Source organism: Stigmatopora argus, chromosome 7 (assembly GCF_051989625.1).
Source record: "Stigmatopora argus isolate UIUO_Sarg chromosome 7, RoL_Sarg_1.0, whole genome shotgun sequence".
Lineage (NCBI taxonomy): Eukaryota > Metazoa > Chordata > Actinopteri > Syngnathiformes > Syngnathidae > Stigmatopora > Stigmatopora argus.
In genome coordinates, this window is record NC_135393.1 from 3,055,888 (window position 1) to 3,078,820 (window position 22,933).

The 22,933-nt window shown below is 40.6% G+C and overlaps 1 protein-coding gene across 1 annotated transcript in view; it reads right to left on the reverse strand.

The window, feature by feature from the left end:
- adcy9a (adenylate cyclase 9a) overlaps nucleotides 1–17,466 on the reverse strand; it is a 56,156-nt gene extending 38,690 nt beyond the window's left edge. The window contains exon 1 of the mRNA XM_077606166.1: nucleotides 13,832–17,466. Coding sequence (XP_077462292.1) covers nucleotides 13,832–15,728 — 1,897 coding nt within the window. The 5' untranslated portion in view covers nucleotides 15,729–17,466. The remainder of the gene's footprint in view (nucleotides 1–13,831) is intronic.
- Between the last annotated feature and the right edge of the window lie 5,467 nt (nucleotides 17,467–22,933).

Below are 22,933 nucleotides of genomic sequence, written 5' to 3' on the forward strand. Positions count from 1 at the left end.
ACATGCATGAAACTGCAAGGTGACAAAGACGAAACACCATCACGCAATACAATGCGGCCGATACGGTCATTTATTTCAAAATAGAGAAAAGATAAACAGATAAAACGCTAAACTAAATTTATTTTGACGTCTATGAAGGAAATTCAAGAAAAAAAAACGTATCTTACCTAAAATGTTTACTCACTCACTTACTTGGGCCTGCCATTGCTCGCTCAGGGCGCTACCACTTTACCTTTTACCAGAAGTTAAATATGCTCTGACTGGCTAGACGCAAGTAGCCTTGATACATGTGTTCATAGTGTTTACCATGTCAGCACATCCCAATAGTTTTTAAGGCTGATCGATGGTCTTGCAGTCGATCACTACAATATCAGCCTTGGTACCTGCGTAATTTGTATCTCATGCTATTATTATATCCAGAGACACTGGTGAAAAGTAGACCCCTACTGGCACTTCCTGGTCGTACTGCTCACGTGACTTCCTTTTTTAATTTGTCCATGTGCGATGATTTTTCTTAAGATTTTCCCTTCAAAGTACATCATTGTTAAATTTCCAACTGATACAATGGTGGCGGGGAATATCAAAGAGGGGAATGAGACGGCCAAAAGAGATCAGGTCCTTAGACTCAGCGAGTTGTGCGCTCTCAACAACTTGGCGCTGAACATTTCCAAAACCAGAGAACTCATCCTGAACTTCCGACGGAACGAGACCGCTCCGTACCCTGTCTGTATATAAACGGTGGAGGTGTGGAGCGAGTGGAGACCTTCAAATTCCTGGGGCTCCATATCTCTGCTGATCTCACCTGGGCAGCAAACACCATAGCACTCTTCAAGAAGCGCAGCAGAGGCTACATTTCCTGAGACTACTAAGGAAGGAGCAACTAAACACCAACCTCTTGGTGACCTACCGGTCAGACAGAATATGCTGATCTACACTGTTTCAGTGTGGCACTCAAGCTGCACCGAGGGAGGGCACAGAGCATCATCAAAGACAATACACATCCCGGCTTCTACGTATTCAACCTTCTTCCCACTGGCAGGCGCTACTAAATTTTGATATACGAGCATTCAGCGGACGCGAGAGGCTGCTCATTAGAACATCATGGGCACTGTCTTTCTGGTCGCAACTCCCTCGTGTAATGTTGATTTGATTTGATTGATTTTGTAAGGTCTCTACGAGCACTGGGCGGAGCGTTGCACTTTTTCAGTGTTTTTTTTCCCCGTTAGTCAGTGCAAATGGCGGAGCTTGTTCGCCAATACGAGAGGAGTACTACTTCCCGGGCAAGTTGGCAAGTGGTCGTGCGTTATCCTATTGTGAGGACATTTTTTTGCATCATTTTCAGAATATAGGGAAGACAAAAGCAAACATCCCTCAATAGGTTGCATCTGAAAGTCAGGGTGGAGGCGGGGCAAATAGAGCCAACCCGGGAGAAGAAAGGTATAAAAATGTAAAACAAAATTAGAATTAAGTTTAGTGTAAGGTTAGATTAAACATATTTTTAGTGTGTCTGCATCGTAATCCAAGTTCATTTAAATTTGTTTATGTTAAGTTACGAGCGCGTTGCCGTGCAAAAAGTCTCTCTCTCTCTCCCCTCCGCGAAATACGTCTAATTTTAGTACTATTAAACCACTAGTTATTTGTTACTTTGTTAACAGATGGCGAATTAGAACAAATAAAAATGTTTTTCCAATCCAATATCCTGTTTTTGGTGTTTTTTCAGAGGGTTGGAACAAATTAATTTGTTTTTAGTTCATTTCTATGGGAAACGTTCATTTGAGTTACGAGTAAATTGACATACGAGCTCAGTCCCGGAACGCATTAAGCTCGTATCTCGAGGTACAGCATCGTGGCTTCTCCATCGTCTAAATATATCTTTTTTTCGCAAGATGGCGCCGTCAAGCGACAGGTCCGTCCGCTCTTACCCGTTTTCTGTGTTTTACAGCCTTTCTTCTTTTTTTTTTATATATTTTAATATTTCTTAAAACCTTCCTTTGTACTTTACTTTGTACTTTATACTTTTTACTTTAATGTTTTTACAACTTTCTTTGTTCTATTAGCTTAGTTTCTTTTTTCTAGTTCTATTTTGGAACCATTCAGCCATGCCTCCGCTGTCATACACATGGGATAAGCTGTGAACAATACGCAGCAGAAAGAGCAACACCTTGGTGCCGCTGAAAATACGGAGGTGGACAAAAGTGCCAGGAGAAGAAGCGATGCTTCAGACCAATGATTCCATCTATTATGTTAAGATGGAAGAGCTGTCAGCGCTTACCAGGCCATAAAGGGAGTCTCGGGAGTGTTGCACTCTGTTACTGTTGATTCTTCAGCTCCAGACTACTGAGGGACTGTGCAGATAAGCTTGGAAGAGTGATTCTGTATATTTTCAAACTCAGTCTCAGTCTGCAGAAGGTCCCCCCCACCTTGTGGAAGACTTCCTGTGTGTGATTCCAGTTTAATATAGCTCTACAATGTATTTGCCTGTGTCTGTATCTGTTCTTGCTACTGCAACCAAGATGGTGCCACTCAAATGTTTGTAACATAACATCAACTTTAAATTTAACTTAAATGAAATTAGATTACTATACACACAGATTTACAAATAAATTTTAATCTTGTGTTGGCGACCAAGCTCAGTCACGTGTACCCCACTCTCATGTTTTTCTATAATTTCATGCTTAGTATTGATTGTCAATATACGCTTTTTCTTCTCACTACTCTTCATTGTACCGGCTGGCGTTGGACCCATTGTTTTTTCAATTAATTCTGCACTGATTAATGCAAAAAAAGCGTAAAAAAATGCAAACTGTACGGCTGACGCACATAGATATATTCACGAGACGGAGATGCGGCAAGAAAGACAGGGCGATGCTGTTCTCATAAGCAGCCTCTCGCATACTCGGCCAACCTGGCGGCCGCATCGGGAGCAGACTCGTATGCTCGTATCTCAGGGCAAAAATTTGCTCAGAATTTTCCTGATATGTCAAATTTCTCATATGTTGGAACACTTTTCAAGGTAATACAGTACATTTAAAAGGTACAAGTAACCATAAAATAAAAAATAAAAAACACATTTTGAGCCAAATAGGTTTTCTGAACAGGTATTAATTTAGTAGTGCTATTTTTAATCAAACATGTAAGAAGGGAATACAAACGGTAAATTAAAGTAACTGGTTCTCTTCAAAATCCAACAATTTAAAATAATCATCTAACTTAATGCTCCAAGCTTTTATCACTTAAGGAGACACATTTATACGACAGATCACAGATTTATACCCCAAAAGACCAATTTGTCATCACTTAACTGACTTGACTGTATTTTTCATACATGTGGGTTTGTTAGTGGGTGCACGTTACCACATAGGCCCAAGAGAAAGAGGGTCACTCTTAAAAAAACTCAAATTTGCTTGGCACTGATTTGGGAGAGGGGTGCAGCTATAAATGTTTAGCAATTAATCAGTTACGCTTACGTACAAACATATATATATGTTTATGTGTATATATATGTATACGTATATATATATATATATATATATATATATATATATATATATATATGTATATATTTATATATACATACATATGTATGTATGTATATAAAAATGCAAAGAGGTACATAGTTTCACACACATAGGGCACAGGTAAAAGTCTAAATTGTAGTCCAAAGTGGAAGGCTTTCGGCCCTGGTAGAACAGGCTCTTGCCGCCATCTGGCGGGCAAACACGCGTATTACATCTCCCATAATAACGGCCACGGAGGGAACTATTCCCGCGGTGGAGGGCACATTTTCACATGTTGCTTTATTTATTTTAAGACATTAATAAATCATTTCCTAATAATTTCCTCTCATTTTTGTGTTTCCTCACATCTTTCATACAAAATTGGGACAATGACCAATTTTAAAGGGTTTAGTTGGTAGTTGTGTGAGGACCGTGGAACAAATTAGAGAATTAACATTATTATAAATTACACCTCTACTTACGAAATTGTATATGTATATGCAGTGGCGGGCCGTCAGGGCCTTCAAGGCCTTCTCTGCTGGCCTAAGAAATATCTGAATCATATTATATTTTGTCCATCAATACTTATTATTCCAAATGGTCTGTTAGCTTCCTTTCATTGCTTTTCCCCCTGGTTGCACTGCTTCCAGATGTGTGTTTTCATATTGAAGCATTTAACCAATCACATTTCAGCCATTATTTGTTGCCAGATCAGATCTGCCTCAAAGCCTTCACATTCAGTTCTTGCGGGCTCTGCTGCATTAAACTAGACTGTTGCTTTTAACCAATCAGATTTCGAGTTGGCAACCCCACAATGATTTTTCATAGGCGTTAGCATTTTGCTGGCTGGGACATGTCATTGCTTTCACAAACTATGATTGGCTAGTAGGCGGGCCAAAGCAGCACCCGAGGCAGCCGAGATCGCAAACTCCACCCACTATGGCCGACAGAAGCAGAAGCAAAAACAAATTGATTCTGTTTGCTCACAAAGCTATTTTCCAGACGGACTTTTCCAGAAAAAAATGGATATATATATATATATATATATATATATATATATATATATATATATATATATATATATATATACATATATTGGTCAGAGTTTCTTAATTTTTCAATCGGAATATTAAAGTGGTCAGAGACAAAAGAAATATCATAGAAATAAGCACACAGTCAAATTTTTGTCTACTTTGTATTCATTATAGCATTCAAACAAAGCAAATGAAATCATAGCTAACTATTTTTAACCTATACTGAGTGGAATATTATTAAAGTTTTGTAATTGAAACACAAGACGGGTAATTTACAGTAGCATTAGAAAGGTTGGCAAACTTTTACATGCAATTTTTTGTCCCTAATATGTCTTCTCGTTGGTCCTTATTCAACTACCGTATTAACTCGCATATAAGCCGCCTGCGCGTATAAGCTGCACCCTTAAAATTGCATTTTACAATTTCTCGCGTATAAGCGGTCCCCTGATTCCCAATTTTCACCTCCATTTTCACGGTTTTAATAGGGAGTACAAATGTGTTACTTTGAAGGGGAAATCTTAAGAAAAATCATCACACGTGGTATTCCTGAGATTCTGTATGAATCAAAAGCACATTATTAGGGTCAATATCATAAGGAAGTTAAAATGCCTGTCTTTGTAAATGCAAAATATAAACTTATTAAATTTGAAAAAAGAAATAAGTCTATCTTGATGAGAACCTGATGCTTTCTAATTACAGAAATTACAATTTTCTTACCAGAAGTTTAAGATGTTGTGGTATCCATGTTGTGTCTAATGTCAAAATATCTCCATTCTTTCGACGGTTCATATTACTCCAATTGTTGTCACTTACGAACAAGAAATAAAACGAAGTGGAATTTTGTTTAATTTCAGAATCAAGGCTACTCACGTCTGCTTTCACCAACTATGATTGGCTAGTAGGCGGGCCAAAGCAGTACCTGAGGCAGCCGAGACGGCAGCGCCCTAGGTAAGTTGGCCGCACCTCGACCTAAGTAAGATGGCCGTGCCCCGAGCGAGCAGTGATGGGAATGTGAGTTTTTTCATGCTATATGCAAGATACATACGTTTTTTCTTGAATTTCATTGATAGACATCAAAATAAATTTTGTTTAGTGTTTTATCTGTTGATATTTTCTTTATCTTGAAATAAATCACCGTATCGATCGCATTGTCTTGCGTCATGACGTCACGGCGACATTGATGTCATCGTGTCATGGCGTCGTCAACTTGCAGTTTCGTGCATGTCGTCGTCAACTTGCAGTTTCGTGCATGTCGTGTTTTTATGCACATATAAGCCGTACGATCGATTCAGTCATTTTTTGTCCGACAAAACGGGCTTATATGCGAGTAAATACGGTAGGGATGGGGAACAAGTTAGACACAAAGAGCAAAAACTTTAAACTGTAAGAGTCAAAGAAGCACACCACACAGTGACTTGCTGTACATACAGATATCTTCATATTTTCGTTTAGCTTGCATTTTGCCTACGAGGGTAATAACCTGCATGCGTATTAAATGTTTATACTTCATTTCCCGGCATTAGACTTAACCCCCGGAGATGATTGCCGGCCCATTATGTAAGAAGCAGCATTTTTTAAAAATCCAATCTGGCATTTTTTTAAAAATATATAATTTATCATTTCATTTTAATGGGGCCCTGATGAATTTTAGTGTATTTTAAGAGAATAAAAATAAGAGAAACGTGAAACGAGGCAAAGAGCCACAGTGTACACAAAATAGGATAGGAAGCAAAGAGCCACATTCATTTTGGCCGGAAGCCTTGTGCAGCTCAAAAGCCGCATGTTCACCACCCCTGAACTATACAATGGCTTGGAAACGTTTGGGCCCCTTGAGTGCTTAAAGTGCTTTATAAAGCATTTCTTAATTTTTCAATCGGAATATTAAAGTGGTCAGATACAAAAGAAATATCATAGACATGAGCATTATGTAGAAACACATGAATTTGTCATGGGTTGTACCTTGTTTCACGGATAAATTGTGTCTTTTCAGCATTTAATTTGTAATGTACTACAACCACTTACAAATGTGCTATTTCCAGCCATGGTCTTGCCGCACTCTTTACAGCAAATACTGTCAATTATACTATTACCTTTACAGTTTTTATATTCTTCATTTCCAATTCGTTTTCAGAGTAAGTGTGGCATGTGCATGGGTGATAGTCAGAAGTTAGAGGGTGTGTGATAGAATAGTGTTTTTCTGAGGTGTGTGTCCATGGTGTTTATGATCTTGTGTGCATGTGGAATTTCACAGCACAGTTATGCTTCCTCTCCATTCATCCGTTTCTTCATTCATTCAGTTGATCAGGTTTTATTGGAAAATGTGAGTTAATGTGTAACAGATATGTATTGGCAGGTTTTTAATAAGATACGAGAGTAAAGTCCAATGATTCAGGATTGCACGACTTTAGATGAGTCATTAATGGGAATGTCATCTTTGTGCCTTATCTTGTATCCTAGTCTGTGTGCATGTGTTTAGGGCATGCCATTCAAGCAAGCAGATAACATGTCTGTCCTCCCAAAATATATTTTTTGTGCGAGTTAGATGCCCCACTTTGCATATCTATAAAAAGGTTTGCAGTTATGTTTGGAATATTTTGCTGAAGGCAGTTTACATTATTAATGTTAGCTGTTAACATTGATTTGAATTGGAGTATATATGTAAGTAGCATTTTATGTGATAAAATTAGGAGTTTATTTCTTTGAAATTATTAATTTATGAAATAGCACAATACTGGACTGACTTATCTCACTATATCTCAATACATACATTACTGATACATGTCTCTGAAAATCAATCCATGATGCAACTAGTTAAACAAAAATAAGGATTTCAAAATCTATTTTTTTATTGAATCCTTTATTAAACAGTGCACTTTTTGTGTTAAAACAATGCTGTAAAACATAAATATACCACTGAGAATTTACTTGCACATACAGAGAGATGAAGCGACAAAACAAAAATAACTTAAACAAGTTTAAGTCCAATAATAAAAATAAAATACCTTGAGAGACAATGTGTAGTTCAAAGATGGCATCAATAAACATTAAACAAATGGTAGAGCCGAAACACTTGTAGGTTAAACTGAGCCTCTGGAATCAATACACGTGCCGAGATATTCTGTCATTTTTCAAGCCTCGTAACTTCGTGTTTATGCAAGACACTTGCTTGTAGCACTCCTCGTTTGAAAGTGCGGAAGTAGAGCTTCACCCTCGTTTTAGCCTCAAGTCAAGCCTACTTATTAATGTTGTTGACTACTTATTATGTGACTATTTATTTATTATTTAGTATTTATACATTATTATTTATTGAGTATTTGTTTGTTTGTTGTTGGTATTTGTGCACTTCGTGGTGAAGCTTTAAATCTCATACTTGTATAATGACAATAAAAGCATTCATATCACAATTAATTACACTTTAAAACGGGAGATAATCCCATTTGAATTTTATAGTCTTATTGCCCTCATAAATAAGCATGGAAACACTCCATGGATCATGTGCTTGTCCACATTTTTGTAATTTCTTGTCCTTTTTTCCCTAATCACAAAAGGCGGTGGAGAATTACATATCCCATGATTCCATTCTGACGTCAAACCAGAAATTGACTACTTGCGATTTCCCATAATGCCTTGCTCCTTGGAGGGTAACAAGAATGTAAACGAAAGGGCATTACAACCTGTACAATGTGAGAGGATGCTGAAGCTTCCTAAGATCTTAAAAGAAGTGTCAAATCTGACAAAACAGAAACTTAAACAAAAATGTCCCTCATTCAGAGCTGCCAACTACTCTGGAATTTCAGGAGTTTACCCAGAAATCCAACACAAAGTCCGGGACTTCGGACAACCTCTCTAAACTCCGGAAATCCAAAAAAAATTGTCACTTACATTTTTTTAAGCAACCATTTTGGAAAAGTCATTTTCAATTTAAAGGCCTTGAAAAACACACCATTGCTACAGCTTCCGCTATTTTGATTCAACTGCACTGGAAACTGGAAGAATTCGGTAGCAGTGCATTGTGAATCATACGAGTTACAAGTTCTGACGAATGATTCCTCTTATGCGACATGGCAATCGATTCGGAATCGATTTCATAGGTAGCCTCTATCGCTTTAACATTCTCGTTTGTATTTTTTCATAAGAGAAGTAAGTATTATTAAGGCTGACTAAACCACCAGTCTTTTGTTTTAAAACAAATCCTATCATTTCAGGGGTTCTTGGAAAGGAAGTTCAAGTAGGAGTACACAGAATTTACCAATATGCCTCTGGAATAAGCGCAAGATGGATCGCAATTTGGATGAAACTTTTAAGAAAGAGTGGCCCGGTGGAGCAAGTGGTTAGCGTGTCGGCCTCAAAGCCCTGAGGTCCTGGGTTCAAATCCAGGTCGGTCCACCTGTGTGGAGTTTGCATGTTCCCTCTGGCCCTGCGTGGGTTTCCTCTGGGTACTCCGGTTTCATCCCACATTCCAAAACATCCATGGTAGGCTGAGTAGACACTCTAAATTTCCCTTAGGTATGGGTGAGTGTGCATGGTTGTCCGTCTCATTGTGCCCTCCGATCGGCTGGCCACCGATTTAGGGTGTCCCCCGCCTCTGGCCCGGAGTCAGCTGGGATAGGCTCCAGCACGCCACGCGACCCTAATGAGGATAAAGCGGTTCAGAAAATGAGACGAGAGATGAGACTTTTAAGAAATCCAGACACTCGTAGAACTTTATTACTTCTATATTCGATGACAAAAAGATAAACTTATTTTCATTATGCTGTACTTTTTCAATAGTTTGCAAAAAACAATATTTCAATTAAGGTAAAAACATGATAATAACAGAAAGATTTAAATTGTCCTACGCTTATTTCTTTTAATTTTATATCGATTTTGCATGAAAAGCATTCACTCCGGAAATACTCCAGAAATGGGACAAGGATACTGCTGAAATGGGGTCAACAGAGGTTGGCAGGTCTGCTCATTATCTGTTGATCTTGGGAAGTTAGTGGGGAAAAAACATTCATGTGTAGTGCCTTGACCATATCAAAATCTGGGCTCTCTCTTCAGTTTCAAGCTAATGCTAACCATCACTGTTAAACCTCCAAAAATTTAGAGACTGGCAGAAAAATTTGACTTATGTCTCCTTAGTGTTTGACAAAAACGTAGAAAATGACTTTTGATCTGCACCGTTCCCCCTGACCCTTTTTCTATCTTAAAAGAGTAATAATGTTATTTACTTGGACAATATGATGTAATATATGTGCAGTTCACCAGCAGAAATACAACATACAATGTGTCATTTTTTTTTAAATGTTGATCCTTTATTTCAGAAGCAGACTATTTGTAACCAGAATAAAGACATTTCAAAGGTCCAGAAGTTTTGCGTGCTTTTTCAAGGTTTGACTTGTTGATAAACACTCTCCCAAGACCTTGTGGTCTTCTTATTTCCGGAGTGAATGTGATTCAGGCAAAATCGATATAAAATGTAATAAAAATAAGCATAGGACAATTTAAATAAAACTGTTATCATGTTTTTACATTAATTTAATATTTGGCTTTTGCAAACTATTGTGATAGTACAGCATAACAAAAGTATAAAAAGTGAACACAGTTTTTCAGCTGGTCCCTTACTCGCAGTTGCATGTTGTGCAATGTGAAAATGTCGGTCCTTTTGGAGACGGCGTCAATATGGGATATTTCGTCGAGTGAGAAGCAATAAAGTTCTGCGAATGTCTGGATTTCTTTAAAGTTTCATCCAAATTGCGATCCATTTTGCACTTATTCCGAGGAGGCTGTGCACTCATACTTGAACTTCCTTTACAACAAGCCCGGAAATGATAGCATTTGTTTCGAAACAAAAGACAGGTGGTTTAGTCAGCCTTAATAATACTTACAGTAATACCTTGATTATTGCGGTTAATGGGGGGTTGGTAAATATTTGCTCGGAATTTTACACGCATCTCAAATTCCTCGTATGTCGGGGCACTCGTATGTCAAGGTATTACTGTACAGCTGATCATCAGAACTGAAAATACGATAATGCAAAAATCAACAGGCCTTACTGGATATTATTCAAAATAATACTCCAGATTTGGTGAATACAGATGCACATGGCAAAGGCAGTATACCCAAATGTACTGATCAAAACATCCTAGTGTACTTTGTGTCAATGTGTGTGCATGAAATAATCAGTAATCAAGCTACAAGTAGGTTGGGCATGCTTATCTGCACTCAGCACAAGCGCACACAAACATTCACTTGACTCAACACATTCTTTAGCAGTCCAATTGACAGGCCAACTTACTTTAAGTGTGTCAAGAGCACACATTATGGGTAAAAGAGCTTATGATGTAAATGCTGAGAAGATAACATGTTAAAATAAACAATATCTGCAGTTGAACAGAAATTATGTTCATGGTTGACTCACATCACATCAGCTCTACATAATAATGGCAAAAGTCTCACAACTTGAAGCAAAGAAAATAAGCCGAGATGAAACAAAACTGAATTACTACCAATTCCCAGAACAAAATTTAGCTTTGTGATAGATTGTATATAATATATCATATATATAGATACTATGTATATAGCAGTGGCGGGCGGTGCATTTTCTGGTAGCGCCTTCAACGTATCAATCCAACCCTCAAAAACTATTTTATGGCTATAAAACCTCTACTGCAACTACAGCTGCAACACATAAAAAATAATCAATAAATTAATGCACAAAAATGGGGGGAAATCCACTTCCTAGCAGCATTTCATAATTAAATACAAATACTGGAGCTTTTCAGACATTAAAACCAAGCCAGGGGGTGATTTTCCCGGAAAAAGACAGCGATGAACGTCAATGGCGTACGGGCAAACATTGCCCGAAAATGGGGTAAAATCCAGCCGAAAACAGCATTTATTCATTAAATACAAATACTGGAGCTTTTTAGACATCAGAACCGGGCCCGGAGTATCATTTCCCCGGTAAAAAGACAGCGATGAATGTTGATACGTCCATACGTGAAATGACGAAAACTGCACTAAAATACTAAAATTAGGTAAAATCCACTTCCTAGCATCATTTATTGATTGAATACAAATACTGGAGCTTTTGAGACATTACAACCAGGCCAGGGGGGTGATTTTTCCAGGGAAAAGACAGCGATGGACGTCAATGGTGAAACGCCAAAAATTAAACTGGGGTAAAATCCACTTCCTAGCAGCATTTTGTGATTAAATACAAACACTGGAGCTTAAATACAAAGACTGGAGCTTTTCAGATATCAGAACTTGGCCCACAATTGAAATATTATTTAGGAATATGGCCATATTTTACTCACCAAAAATCCTTTTTACACAATGTCCATCCTCCTTTCTTTCTTCCTTCTTTCCTATCGCCATCGAAGCTAATGATGAAAGTCGAGCCTGTCCTGTCATATTTCTGGCATAGTCCGTTTTGAAAATGGCTTTAAATCAAAACAACAATATACTATTTGCTTGTGGAGCTAAGTTAGCACACTGAAAGTGCCGCACACACCATATTCCCGGCTGTAACAGGCTTGCTAGCTTCGGAGTTGACCGCCCTTTCTTAATGATGTCCATTTTTTTTCTGGAAAAGTCCGTCTGGAAAATAGCTTTGTGAGAGAAATCTGCAACAGAATTCATTTGTTTTTGCCACTGTCGGCCATGTGGGTGGAGTTTGCGATCTCTGGCTGCTTTGGCCCGCTTACTAGCCAATCATAGTTTGTGAAAGCAATGACATGTCCCAGTCAGCAAAATGCTAACGCCTATGAAAAATCATTGTGGGGTTGCCAACTCGAAATCTGATTGGTTAAAAGCAACAGTCTAGTTTAATGCAGCAGAGCCCGCAAGAACTGATTGTGAAGGCTTTGAGGCAGATCTGATCTGGCAACAAATAATGGCTGAAATGTGATTGGTTAAATGCTTCAATATGAAAACACACATCTGGAAGCAGTGCAACCAGGGGGAAAAGCAATGAAAGAAAGCTAACAGACCATTTGGAATAATAAGTATTGATGGACAAAATATAATATGATTCAGATATTTCTTAGGCCAGCAGAGAAGGCCTTGAAGGCCCTGACGGCCAGCCACTGGTATATAGATATGTATGTATACACATATATACATATATATACACATATATACATATATATATATATACATATATACATATATACATATATACATATATATATATATATATATATATATACATATATATATATATATATATATACACACATATACATATATATACACATATATATACACATATATATATATATATATATGTATACATATCTGTATATATGTGTGTATATATGTGTATATTTGTGTATATATTCAATTCAATTCAATTTATTTGGCAAGAAAAAGCACCAGGCTAAGGGCCATGTAACACATATATGTGTATATATATGTGTATGTATATATATATATATATATATATATATGTGTGTGTATATATGTGTATATATATGTGTGTATATATATATGTGTATGTATATATATGTATATATATATGTATATATGTGTATATATATATATATATATATATATATATATATATATATATATATATATATATATATATATAAATATATGTTATTTGTGTGGGGGTCGGTACCCAAAAAAGGAGTGTTACTGAAGTTTAAGGAAGTACTGTGTAACAATAGCAAAGTTAGGCTACTAGGCTGCTGCTCAGTTACTTTCTGTCTACTGCCCTCATCGTCACAATAAATGTTGCGTCAGTACAGGACCCTGTTGTTAATTTTTCATCCCAGCATTCTCTTTCACGCTGTATACTTAAAGTACTAAAACCAGCATAGTGTTAGAGACAAACACCGCCATACCGATGGCAGTCACGGTGCACCTGGGGGTGAAACAACAGTAGCAGGCTCTGTATTTTAACTGTGTAAGAAAATTAAAGCATGAAATTCTGTACTCAAATGTTGAGGTGGAGATAAACACTACTAAATGAGGCAAAGGCTCTCCATTAAAGCGTTATTATCAAATCTGGAACACTGGGGGTGTAAATATATTTTCAGTATTAAAATATGTCCCTCCTTGTAATGCACAACCCCCCACTAAACACATTCCAGCTGTGATACAAAAATGTGCCCGTTTTGGGTACTCTAATCGCTTGATGTCATCACCACGATCTTTTGCAGATCTAAAGGACTATTCCAGCAGGACAAACTAGTCAGATAACATACATTCGCGCTGGAAAATCATGCAGTGACCCAACTCAGCTTTTTGTGATCAAAGGATAAAGTTAACACAGTCCATCCTAATCAGAGGTTAAAATTTACTCACCCTTCAGCTTCTCCACCACACTCTCACCAGCTCTCTCCACCACTTGGCCATCCTCCCGCTGGTAACGGTCATCCAGGAATTGAGCAGTGGCTTGTGATAGATGGACCTTGCCTGCCACACCAAGCTGCTCCATTAAATTGGCCAGATTGACATCATTTGACCATACATCAAACTTGAAGCGCTTCATTCCAAGAATACCACACAGTACAGTGCCAGTATGAACACCAACACGCATGCTGACAGTCTCACGTGTCTCCTGGCAAAATTGTTCAATGGCTTTGATCATACCTAGACCCATCTCTACACAGCAGTAGGCATGATCAGGTCTAGGGTCAGGACAGCCTGCGACGCAGTAATAACAATCACCTAGTGTGCTGATCTTCTCACAATTTGTTAGTTCACAGAGATGATCAAATCGTCCAAAGAGATCATTAAGAAGACCAACCAAGGCTGGTGCAGATTTGTTGGCAGACATTTTAGTGAAGCCCACTATATCTGCAAAAAGGATACTGACAGGTTCCATACGTTTCATGTTGAAAGGTCGAAATATTATCTGTCCTCGAGGGATGGAGGTCTTCTTGCGTTTGTAGTTATTATGAGGGTAGTTTTTCGGGCTGGCAGCATTTGGTGATTGCGAGGCTCCAACAACACCTCCTCCTGTGCCTAATGAAACAGCCGAGGAAGAGCAGGTACCGGAGGAATAACGTTTTCCGCAGTTCTCACTCCCACCACCTTCGTCGTCACCCTGTTTCATTAGCTCGTCTGCAACACGTCGAGGCATGACCGAATGGATCATACGCTCTTTCAAGGCCTTCTCCACTCCTAGGTCCTTGCCATGCATTATGGCCTGGCCGACTTTGAGAAAAGTGCTGCGAGAGCGCACCTCTGACATAATGAACAAGTGGATACCAATAACGTGGACACACAAGTGAAGCATTGCTTTTGCAGGACCTAGCCATTTGAGAGTTTCTTTTTCCCATTTGGAGCTGGAAATCCTTAAATCTATCCCCCACTCGGTAGAATCATAGCTTCTATGAATCAATGGTAGCCACCCTAGTGCCTCAAATAATATAGAATATAAGAAGCCTAGTATCACTGAGGCATAGAGACGCACGTGAAGAACACTGTATAACAACAAGAGGACTTCTATACATAAAGAAAAGGTAGCCACTGGGGAGATGCAAGGGGATGGTTGTGCGTCAGTAAAATAGGAAGAAGTATTTGCATGTTGGGCCCACTCGAGCTCTGTGTAACCTTTAGTCTGTATCTGTGGGGCCAAGGTGATGGCGAAGGTGACTGCAATGAGAAGCAATGAGGTTTGGTTATAGAATTGTGTGTAGTACTGAGTTAAGGTGAACAGGAAAAGGAGTGCTAGGAGGACCAAAAATGAGGCAGTGGGTGCCAAGAAGGTCATGGGGTTGCATCGTTCACTGTTGATGCTAAAGTAGACGGCCCAGAGCAGAGCTGCCACCGCCAGGTAGAACAGGACATATCGAAAGCGCCGTTGAGTCTGAGGAAAGCACCTCTCTTGGCACGCCTCCTCGAGTATAGGGGAGTCAAACTTGGGGTCCCAGCATTGAGCAGCTGAACGCTCAAATAATGGTGGTGCCTTCCTATGCACCCTTGTTGTGGAGGTTGCAGCCAGTCTGGAGTCAGCAGAGCTGCAGCTGGAGGAAATACTGCATTTGTGGAGGTTAGAGTTGATTTTGCTTCTATCCTCGCAGCCTCCAGCTTCTTCTCTGACACTGGTTCCATGCCTGACATGCTCATTCTGTAGCAGGTGTGACGGCAGTGTGGTGTTGGTAATCCGTACAGTCACAGCACCATCCCTGTTGGAATTGCAGCTTACTTCTGTTGCGTGAGTGAGAAGCCGCCGGTGTTGTTTCAGCAATGCCATATTGATGTGGGATTGGAGATGTTCTGGAGTGGGTTAAATATTACGTAATAGCTTTTGATGGTCCTCTGGCAATTAGATGTGTTGCGTGGCCACTGCGTATTCACCTGTGGCACTGCCAGGGGGCTGGGGAGGGGATTGCTCATCCAGGTGTTTCTTTGCAGAATTACGCTTACAGCACTGAGCACAAGGCACAGACGTCTTTGCTATGGATCCAGAAGTTAAAACATTCATTCACACCAGTTACACCATTCCACCTTGAGCTCCTCATGATGAAACGCTTGATTTGTGTCATGCATAGCATTACAAACATCATTTTACAGTGGGCATCTGGGTTTTATAGTTTCTCCACGTAAAAAAAGATAAAAATAAATAACTCACTGCTCAGTCCTTCTCCAAAATTTATAATCCACAGCTGCATTGTGTGAGCACATCCAAATGTAAGCTGTCAACAGTTAGTGGTGCACAACACTTACAAAGTTTCTTGGTAATGACTGGCACCTTCAAACTGTCCAACAGCCTCCAAAAAAATCCACTACTGTGGCAGCATAGATTGAAAAACGTATTTAGATTTATTAGTCCAACCTTCGAAACCTCCACTGCAGAAAACAGAATGGTTCCTTGATCAGGCAACTTTACCTTCTGCATTCCTGCTCAAGCAGTGAGCAGAACAATTGGATTTCCGTGCATTCATGCCTTCCATTTTAAGTCGTATAAATCTTCCTGACAGCGAAATTTGGGAGTCCAATCCATGACTAGTATCAAGCTTATACAGTACACGAAGCCCAAGTGAGGCAAAGGCAGGCATGCAGGCCTATTCCCATAGACCCATCCCCGTCCTTTCCTGTACTCCCGCTCCGGATCTCCTCGTGTATCCCCCCTCAACCTTATAAACAGGGTCAGGCAGGGGTATGTGCTATTCAAAGAGCGTAATTCGACAGGAGAAGCAGAAAAACTATCAACGACTGATCCGAATTAGTGTCTCTTTGCCTCTGCTGGGAGTGATTCCAACTTGTTGCGCTCAGTTGGCAAAACATACAAGAAAGATACGAGGAACTGCTTGGGTCGAGGCTGCGCTAAAAATAGTAATGATCAAAGCTCTTTGCAATACTAACAACACAACGCAGGATTTAACATTGGGACACTTTTATCCATATATCCAAAGGCGTTGAATTCCATGGGTTTGGTTGAGTAAAAACAGTACTAGTACTTTAAATTCCAGTCGTGCAAAACTTCGGCTTTACTGCCCGTCTCAAAAAAAAAAGTTTTTTTTCCCTGGGCCGCATTTCCTGCGTTTAGAGAGTAGACCCAGTTTGGACTGGGGTTATTTTGAGCCCGATTTCCTTTATTCTCATCCCACTGAGAAAAAAAGTGAAGAATCCCCAGAGCAAAAAAAGAGGAAAAACCCTCGCAGGTAGAATCCTTGTTGAAATTATCCAAGCGTAAACCAACACAGAACAAACTTCTTAACGAAATCAACTCCACGGGTTCCTTATAGCACTATTTTCTGTCCAAAATAAACGTGTGCACAGTGCGTCCTCTTTAGTCCGCTGCTCGTCGCCTATTTTTATTGCTTTACGACTTCTCGCTGGGGCTCAAACGCAGGTTTCAAAGACTCCGGTCAGTATACGCTCATGGTTGCTTTTATCTCCTGTTATCCAGGCGAGCAGAACATCCACACACTCGGAGCTGCCACCCACCATCTTCGCTGTGACGGATTCGGAAATCCTCCCCCAGCTGTTGTGGCTGTATGGGATGGTGGGATCAATCTGTCAAGTTAGACGCCTTTACCAAACCATACCAGTTCCGGTTAAAAGACAACACTGAAAATGCTTCTAATAAGAATTTATATTACACGAAGACTCTTTAAACTCTAAAACTTTTATTTTTACAAACGAATAATAATATTTGTTTGCTCGACAATACAGAGAACTGACACTTGACTATTGAAGTAGCAATGAAAGATATGCTTTTACTAAATATTGTTTTTAAGAGCTTTTCTTAAAAAGGAAAGACAAACCATCACCATGTGCAAATAATTTCTTGTTTAAAAAAAATCTCATGCGTAAAATTAAAAGGGGGTGAAAGTTAAATGAAAGCCAATATTTGGAGGAAGTAGCCACGTAGCGCACGAGTACACTTTCTATCACTCCTCGTTCTATTCTGGCCAATCACAGATGGCCCACCCTTCCGCATGACAAATTAAATACCCATTGTCACACGCACCTATGTTCGAGAGAATCGGTGTTTATGTGCATGTCTATTACTGAATGCTACATATATATTCTGTTTCTGACCACTTTATCCTCACTGGGGTCGCGGGGGGTGATTGATATATATATATATATATATATATATATATATATATATATATATATATATATATATATATATATATATATATATATATATAATATTTATTTATATCTTATATATATAAATATTTATATATATAGTATATAAGATCATTATACAATCTTTCTGTTTATAAATGGTAACGACGGTCGAACAATTCAAGTTGTATGCCCGTGCAACGCTCACCATTTTCTCACCCGCATCAAGCTTCTTTATTATTGCCCCTTTCGTTTCAAATGAAATGGCTTGCCTCTTCTTTGCACTACCACTCTCACTAGAAGCCTTTCGCTTTTCACCAACCCTATTGAATAATGGATTGGATTGGATTGGATTGGATAACTTTATTCATCCCGTATTCGGGAAATTTCGTTGTTCCAGTGGCAAGAGGGTGAGGATGCAGGAATAGGAAAGGCATTTTAGACATAAATAGACATAAATAGACATAAATAGATAAATAGGTAATAAGTAGGTCAAGAAATAAATACATGAATAAATATATAATTAAATAAGCGTGTTGCTTAGCACATATATACATACATACACATAAATGTACATGCATGCATACGGTAGGTCTTAACACTCAGCCATTTTTTGTTAAAGAGCCTGACAGCTGATGGGAGGAAGGATCTGCGGAAGCGCTCCTTCCTGCAATGAGGGTGCCGCAGTCTATTGCTAAAGGAGCTTCGGAGGGACTCCACAGACTCATGCAGGGGGTGGGAGGTGCTGTCCATGATGGACATCATCCTGGTCAGCATCCTCCGCTCTCCCACTTCCTCCACAGAGTCCAAAGGACAGTCCAGAACAGAGCTGGCCCTCCTGACCAGCTTATTCAGCCTGTTCCTGTCCCTCTCCGTGCTCCCGCATCCCCAACAAAGCACTGCATAAAACACTGTAAATGCCACCACAGTGTCGTAGAAAGTCCTCAGCAGTGTCCTGCACACTCCAAAGGACCGTAGACTCCTCAGTAGGTAGAGGTGGCTCTGGCCCCTTTTGTACAGGGTATCTATGTTTGTGGACCAGTCTAGTTTGTTGTTGAGGTGAACACCCAGGTACTTAAAATTCTCCACGATTTCAATGTCTGTACACTGGATGTTCACCTGAGTGGTCTGTTGAGGATTCCTCCGAAAATCGATGACCATTTCCTTTGTCTTACTGGTGTTGATGTAGAGGTGGTTTTGCCTACACCAGTCAACAAAGGCTGTGATGACTCCCCTGTACTCCAGGTCGTTCCCGTCCGTCACTCGTCCAACAATAGCGGTGTCGTCAGAGAACTTCTGGAGGTGGCAGGTGTCTGTATTATGTTTAAAGTCCGATGTGTAGAGGGAGAAGAGGAGTGGAGAGAGCACTGTGCCTTGTGGGGCCCCCGTGCTGCAAGCTACCACATCAGACGTACAGTCCTGGAGTCTCACATATTGTGGTCTGTCAGTGAGGAAGTCGATGATCCATGCGGTTAGGTGGTTCCTTACTCCAGCCTCTTCCAGTTTCCCTCTCAGTAGAACCGGCTGAATGGTGTTGAACGCACTGGAGAGGTCAAAAAACATCATTCTCAGCGTGCTTCCCGCGTTCTCCAGGTGTGAAAGAGACCTGTGCATCAGGTAGGTGGTAGCATCTTCCACACCAATGCCTGGACGATAGGCGAACTGCAGAGGGTCCAGCTCTGCATTCATCAGGGGGCTGAGGTGATTGAGGATGATTCTCTCCAATGTCTTGATCAGGTGAGAGGTTAATGCTACCGGCCTGAAGTGGTTTGGCTTCCTGGGTTACGCAGTCTTAGGAACTGGGAACACACAGGAAGTTTTCCACAAGGTGGGGACCTTCTGCAGACTGAGGCTGAGGTTGAAAATATGCAGAATCACTTTACCAAGCTGATCCGCACAGTCTCTCAGTAGTCTGGAGCTGAGGCCGTCTGGACCGGTAGCCTTCCTTGCCTCGATCTTCTTTAGCTGTTTAATCACCTGATTGACAGTAATGCAGAGACCGGTGGAAGAGGGGGAGGAAGAGGAGGAGGAGGAGAACGAGGGGGGAGCGTTGCTTCTGGTCTGGGGGGTCAGGGGAGTGGGGGCAGGACTGAATCTGTTAAAGAACTGATTCAGTTCATTGGCCCACTCCCTGCCGCCGGACTCCGGGTCTCTCTCACTGTTGCCTCCATGGCCCGAAATGGTCCTCAAGCTCCTCCAGACCTCTTTGGTGTTGCCTCTCTGGAGTTGGTTCTCCAGCTTCCTCCTGTAGATGGTCTTTCCCTTCCTTATCTCTCTCTTCAGCTCCTTCTGGACCATTTTCAGGCTCTCTTTCTCCCCAGACCTAAAAGCCCTCTTCTTCTTGTTCAGGAGGGCCCTTAGATCCCTGGTGACCCACGGCTTATTGTTGGAGAAACAACGGACCTTCTTGGAGGGTACAATGTTCTCAACACAGAAGTTAATATAATCTGTGATGCAGTGGGTCAAGATGTCAATGTCTTTACCATGTGAATTGCACAGCACCTCCCAGTCAGTGGTCTCAAAACAGTCCCTCAGTACCATGCTGGTCTCCTCGGTCCATCTTTGTATGATCCTCGTGGTAGGTTTTATTTTCCTCACCATAGGGATGTAGGTGGGGATCAGATGGACCAGTTTGTGGTCTGAGCGGCCCAGTGGAGGGAGGGGGACTGAGCTGTATGCCTCCTTTGTGTTGGCATACAGCAGGTCCAGAGTTTTTTGTTCCCTGGTGTGGCACTTCACATACTGAGTGAAGGTGGGGAGAGTAGAAGCCAACGGAGCATGGTTAAAATCACCAGAGATAAGAAGGAGAGACTGGGGGTGTGACGTTTGCAGCCGGGACACAGTGGCGTGAAGCAGCTCGCGGGCGACTGTCGCATCGGCCGAGGGACGTATATACGCAGTTATTATGATGACGTGCGAGAACTCCCGGGGGATGTAAAACGGCCTGATGCTAACAGCTACTAGCTCGATATCTCGAGTGCAGAGTCGCTCCTTCACAGTAATGTGCCCGGGGCTACACCATCTACTATTAATAAAAACAGCTAGTCCCCCCCCTTTCTTCCTACCGCTCTCCTCAGCATCTCTGTCCACCCTCACCAGCTGAAAACCGTCCAAGGAGACGAGAGAGTCCGGAATTAGTTCATTCAGCCAGGTCTCCTTGAAGCACATAATGCAGATATTCCGATATTGTCGTTGTTGTTTGGTCAGCGCCGTTAGCTCTTCCATCTTATTGGGGAGAGATCTTACGTTCCCCATAATAATAGATGGAATGCTGGGTCTGAAGCGTCGCTTTCTCTCCTGACATTTTCGTCCAGCTCTGCATCCTCTTCTCTTCCTCTTTAACTCCGCGGGGAGGTCCAGGTCCAGGGGAATCCAGGTGTTGCGTAGCGCTAACAGCTGATCCTTTGTGTAAGACAGCGGAGGCATGGCTGAGTGGGTCAAAATATAATGTCCAGAATTCCCAAAGATAAACTAAACTAATAGCTCAAAGACTGCCTCTCGCACAACTTGAGTCTCGGAATAGAGTCTTGAAAGTAAAGTTTTAAAACATTAAAGTTTGGAATATAATATATAAAGCAAAGTAACAAGTAAAATCTTAAGAGACAATAAAATGTAAAAATAAAGGATAAAAAGCTCTAAAAAAGCCCTAAAAACACAGAATACGAGTAAGGGTTTAGGGAGCCACTGCAACTAGCAGCCGCTTTGAACGGCGCCTATGATGACATGCACGAGCACGATGCACGAGATATTTAATGATAAAAATTAAATAAGTTCTTCGCACACTGGAGATACGTTCACGCACTTACGCACTGCAACGAACTGGGCAGAGGAAGGTGGATGCTGGGTAAGCTCTCACAGCGCCAAGCGTCGGTATTAGCGGCGGAAAGAAGCACTACTCGGAAAAAGGCGCGCAATACAAAATCTAACTTACAGCATCTCTTTCCGAACATTTTTCGACATACGCGCAGACATGTTCGTATGTACCGTTGTTCGTAACTCGAATGTTCGTAAGTAGGGGAGCGACTGTATGTATATATATATATATATATATATATATATATATATATATATATATACAGACGCTCCCCTACTTACAAACATTCAACTTACGAACAACGGTACATACGAACATGTCTGCAAATTGCGTTTAAGTCGAAAAATGTTCGTAAGTCCAATTTTGTATTTCGCGCCTTTTTCAGAGTAGTACTTCTTTCCGCCGCTAATACCGACGCCTGGCGCTGTGAGAGCTCAGCTCACCCAGCATCTACCTTCTTCTTCGTTGCAATGCGGAAGTGCGTGAATGTATCTCCAGTGTGCACAGAACCTTTTTCATTTGTATCATTAAATATCTCATGCATCCATTATTGAATATGGTTGGTAAAAAGCTAAAGGCTTCTATTGACGGAGTTGCAAGGAAGAGGCAAGCCATTTCATTTGAAACGAGTGGCAATAATAACGAAGCTTGATGCGCGTGAGAGTGGTGAGCGTTTCACGGGCATTGAATCGTTCGACCGTCAGTACCATTTCTAAACAGAAATATCGAGCAGCAGGACCCAAATATTGAACGTTGCACAAAGTTTGCAAATCAATTGAATGATGCCATACAGTGCTACCGCATCATTTATGATGAAAAAAATAAGAAAACTGTGCAATCGTCGTTAGATCGCTTCTTTCGGCCAGTTTCTAATACATAAATCTCTCTCTCTCTCTATACAGTACTGTGCATATTCTCTCCATTTTATTACCTCGATTGTCGTGATTCATGGGGGGTCGGAACGCCCTGCGAAAAATGAAAATCTGCGAAGTATGGTCACCCCTATTAAAAAAGAACATTCTTCAGTGGTGAGTCCTAGTGACAAGCGCAAGAGAGGGGAG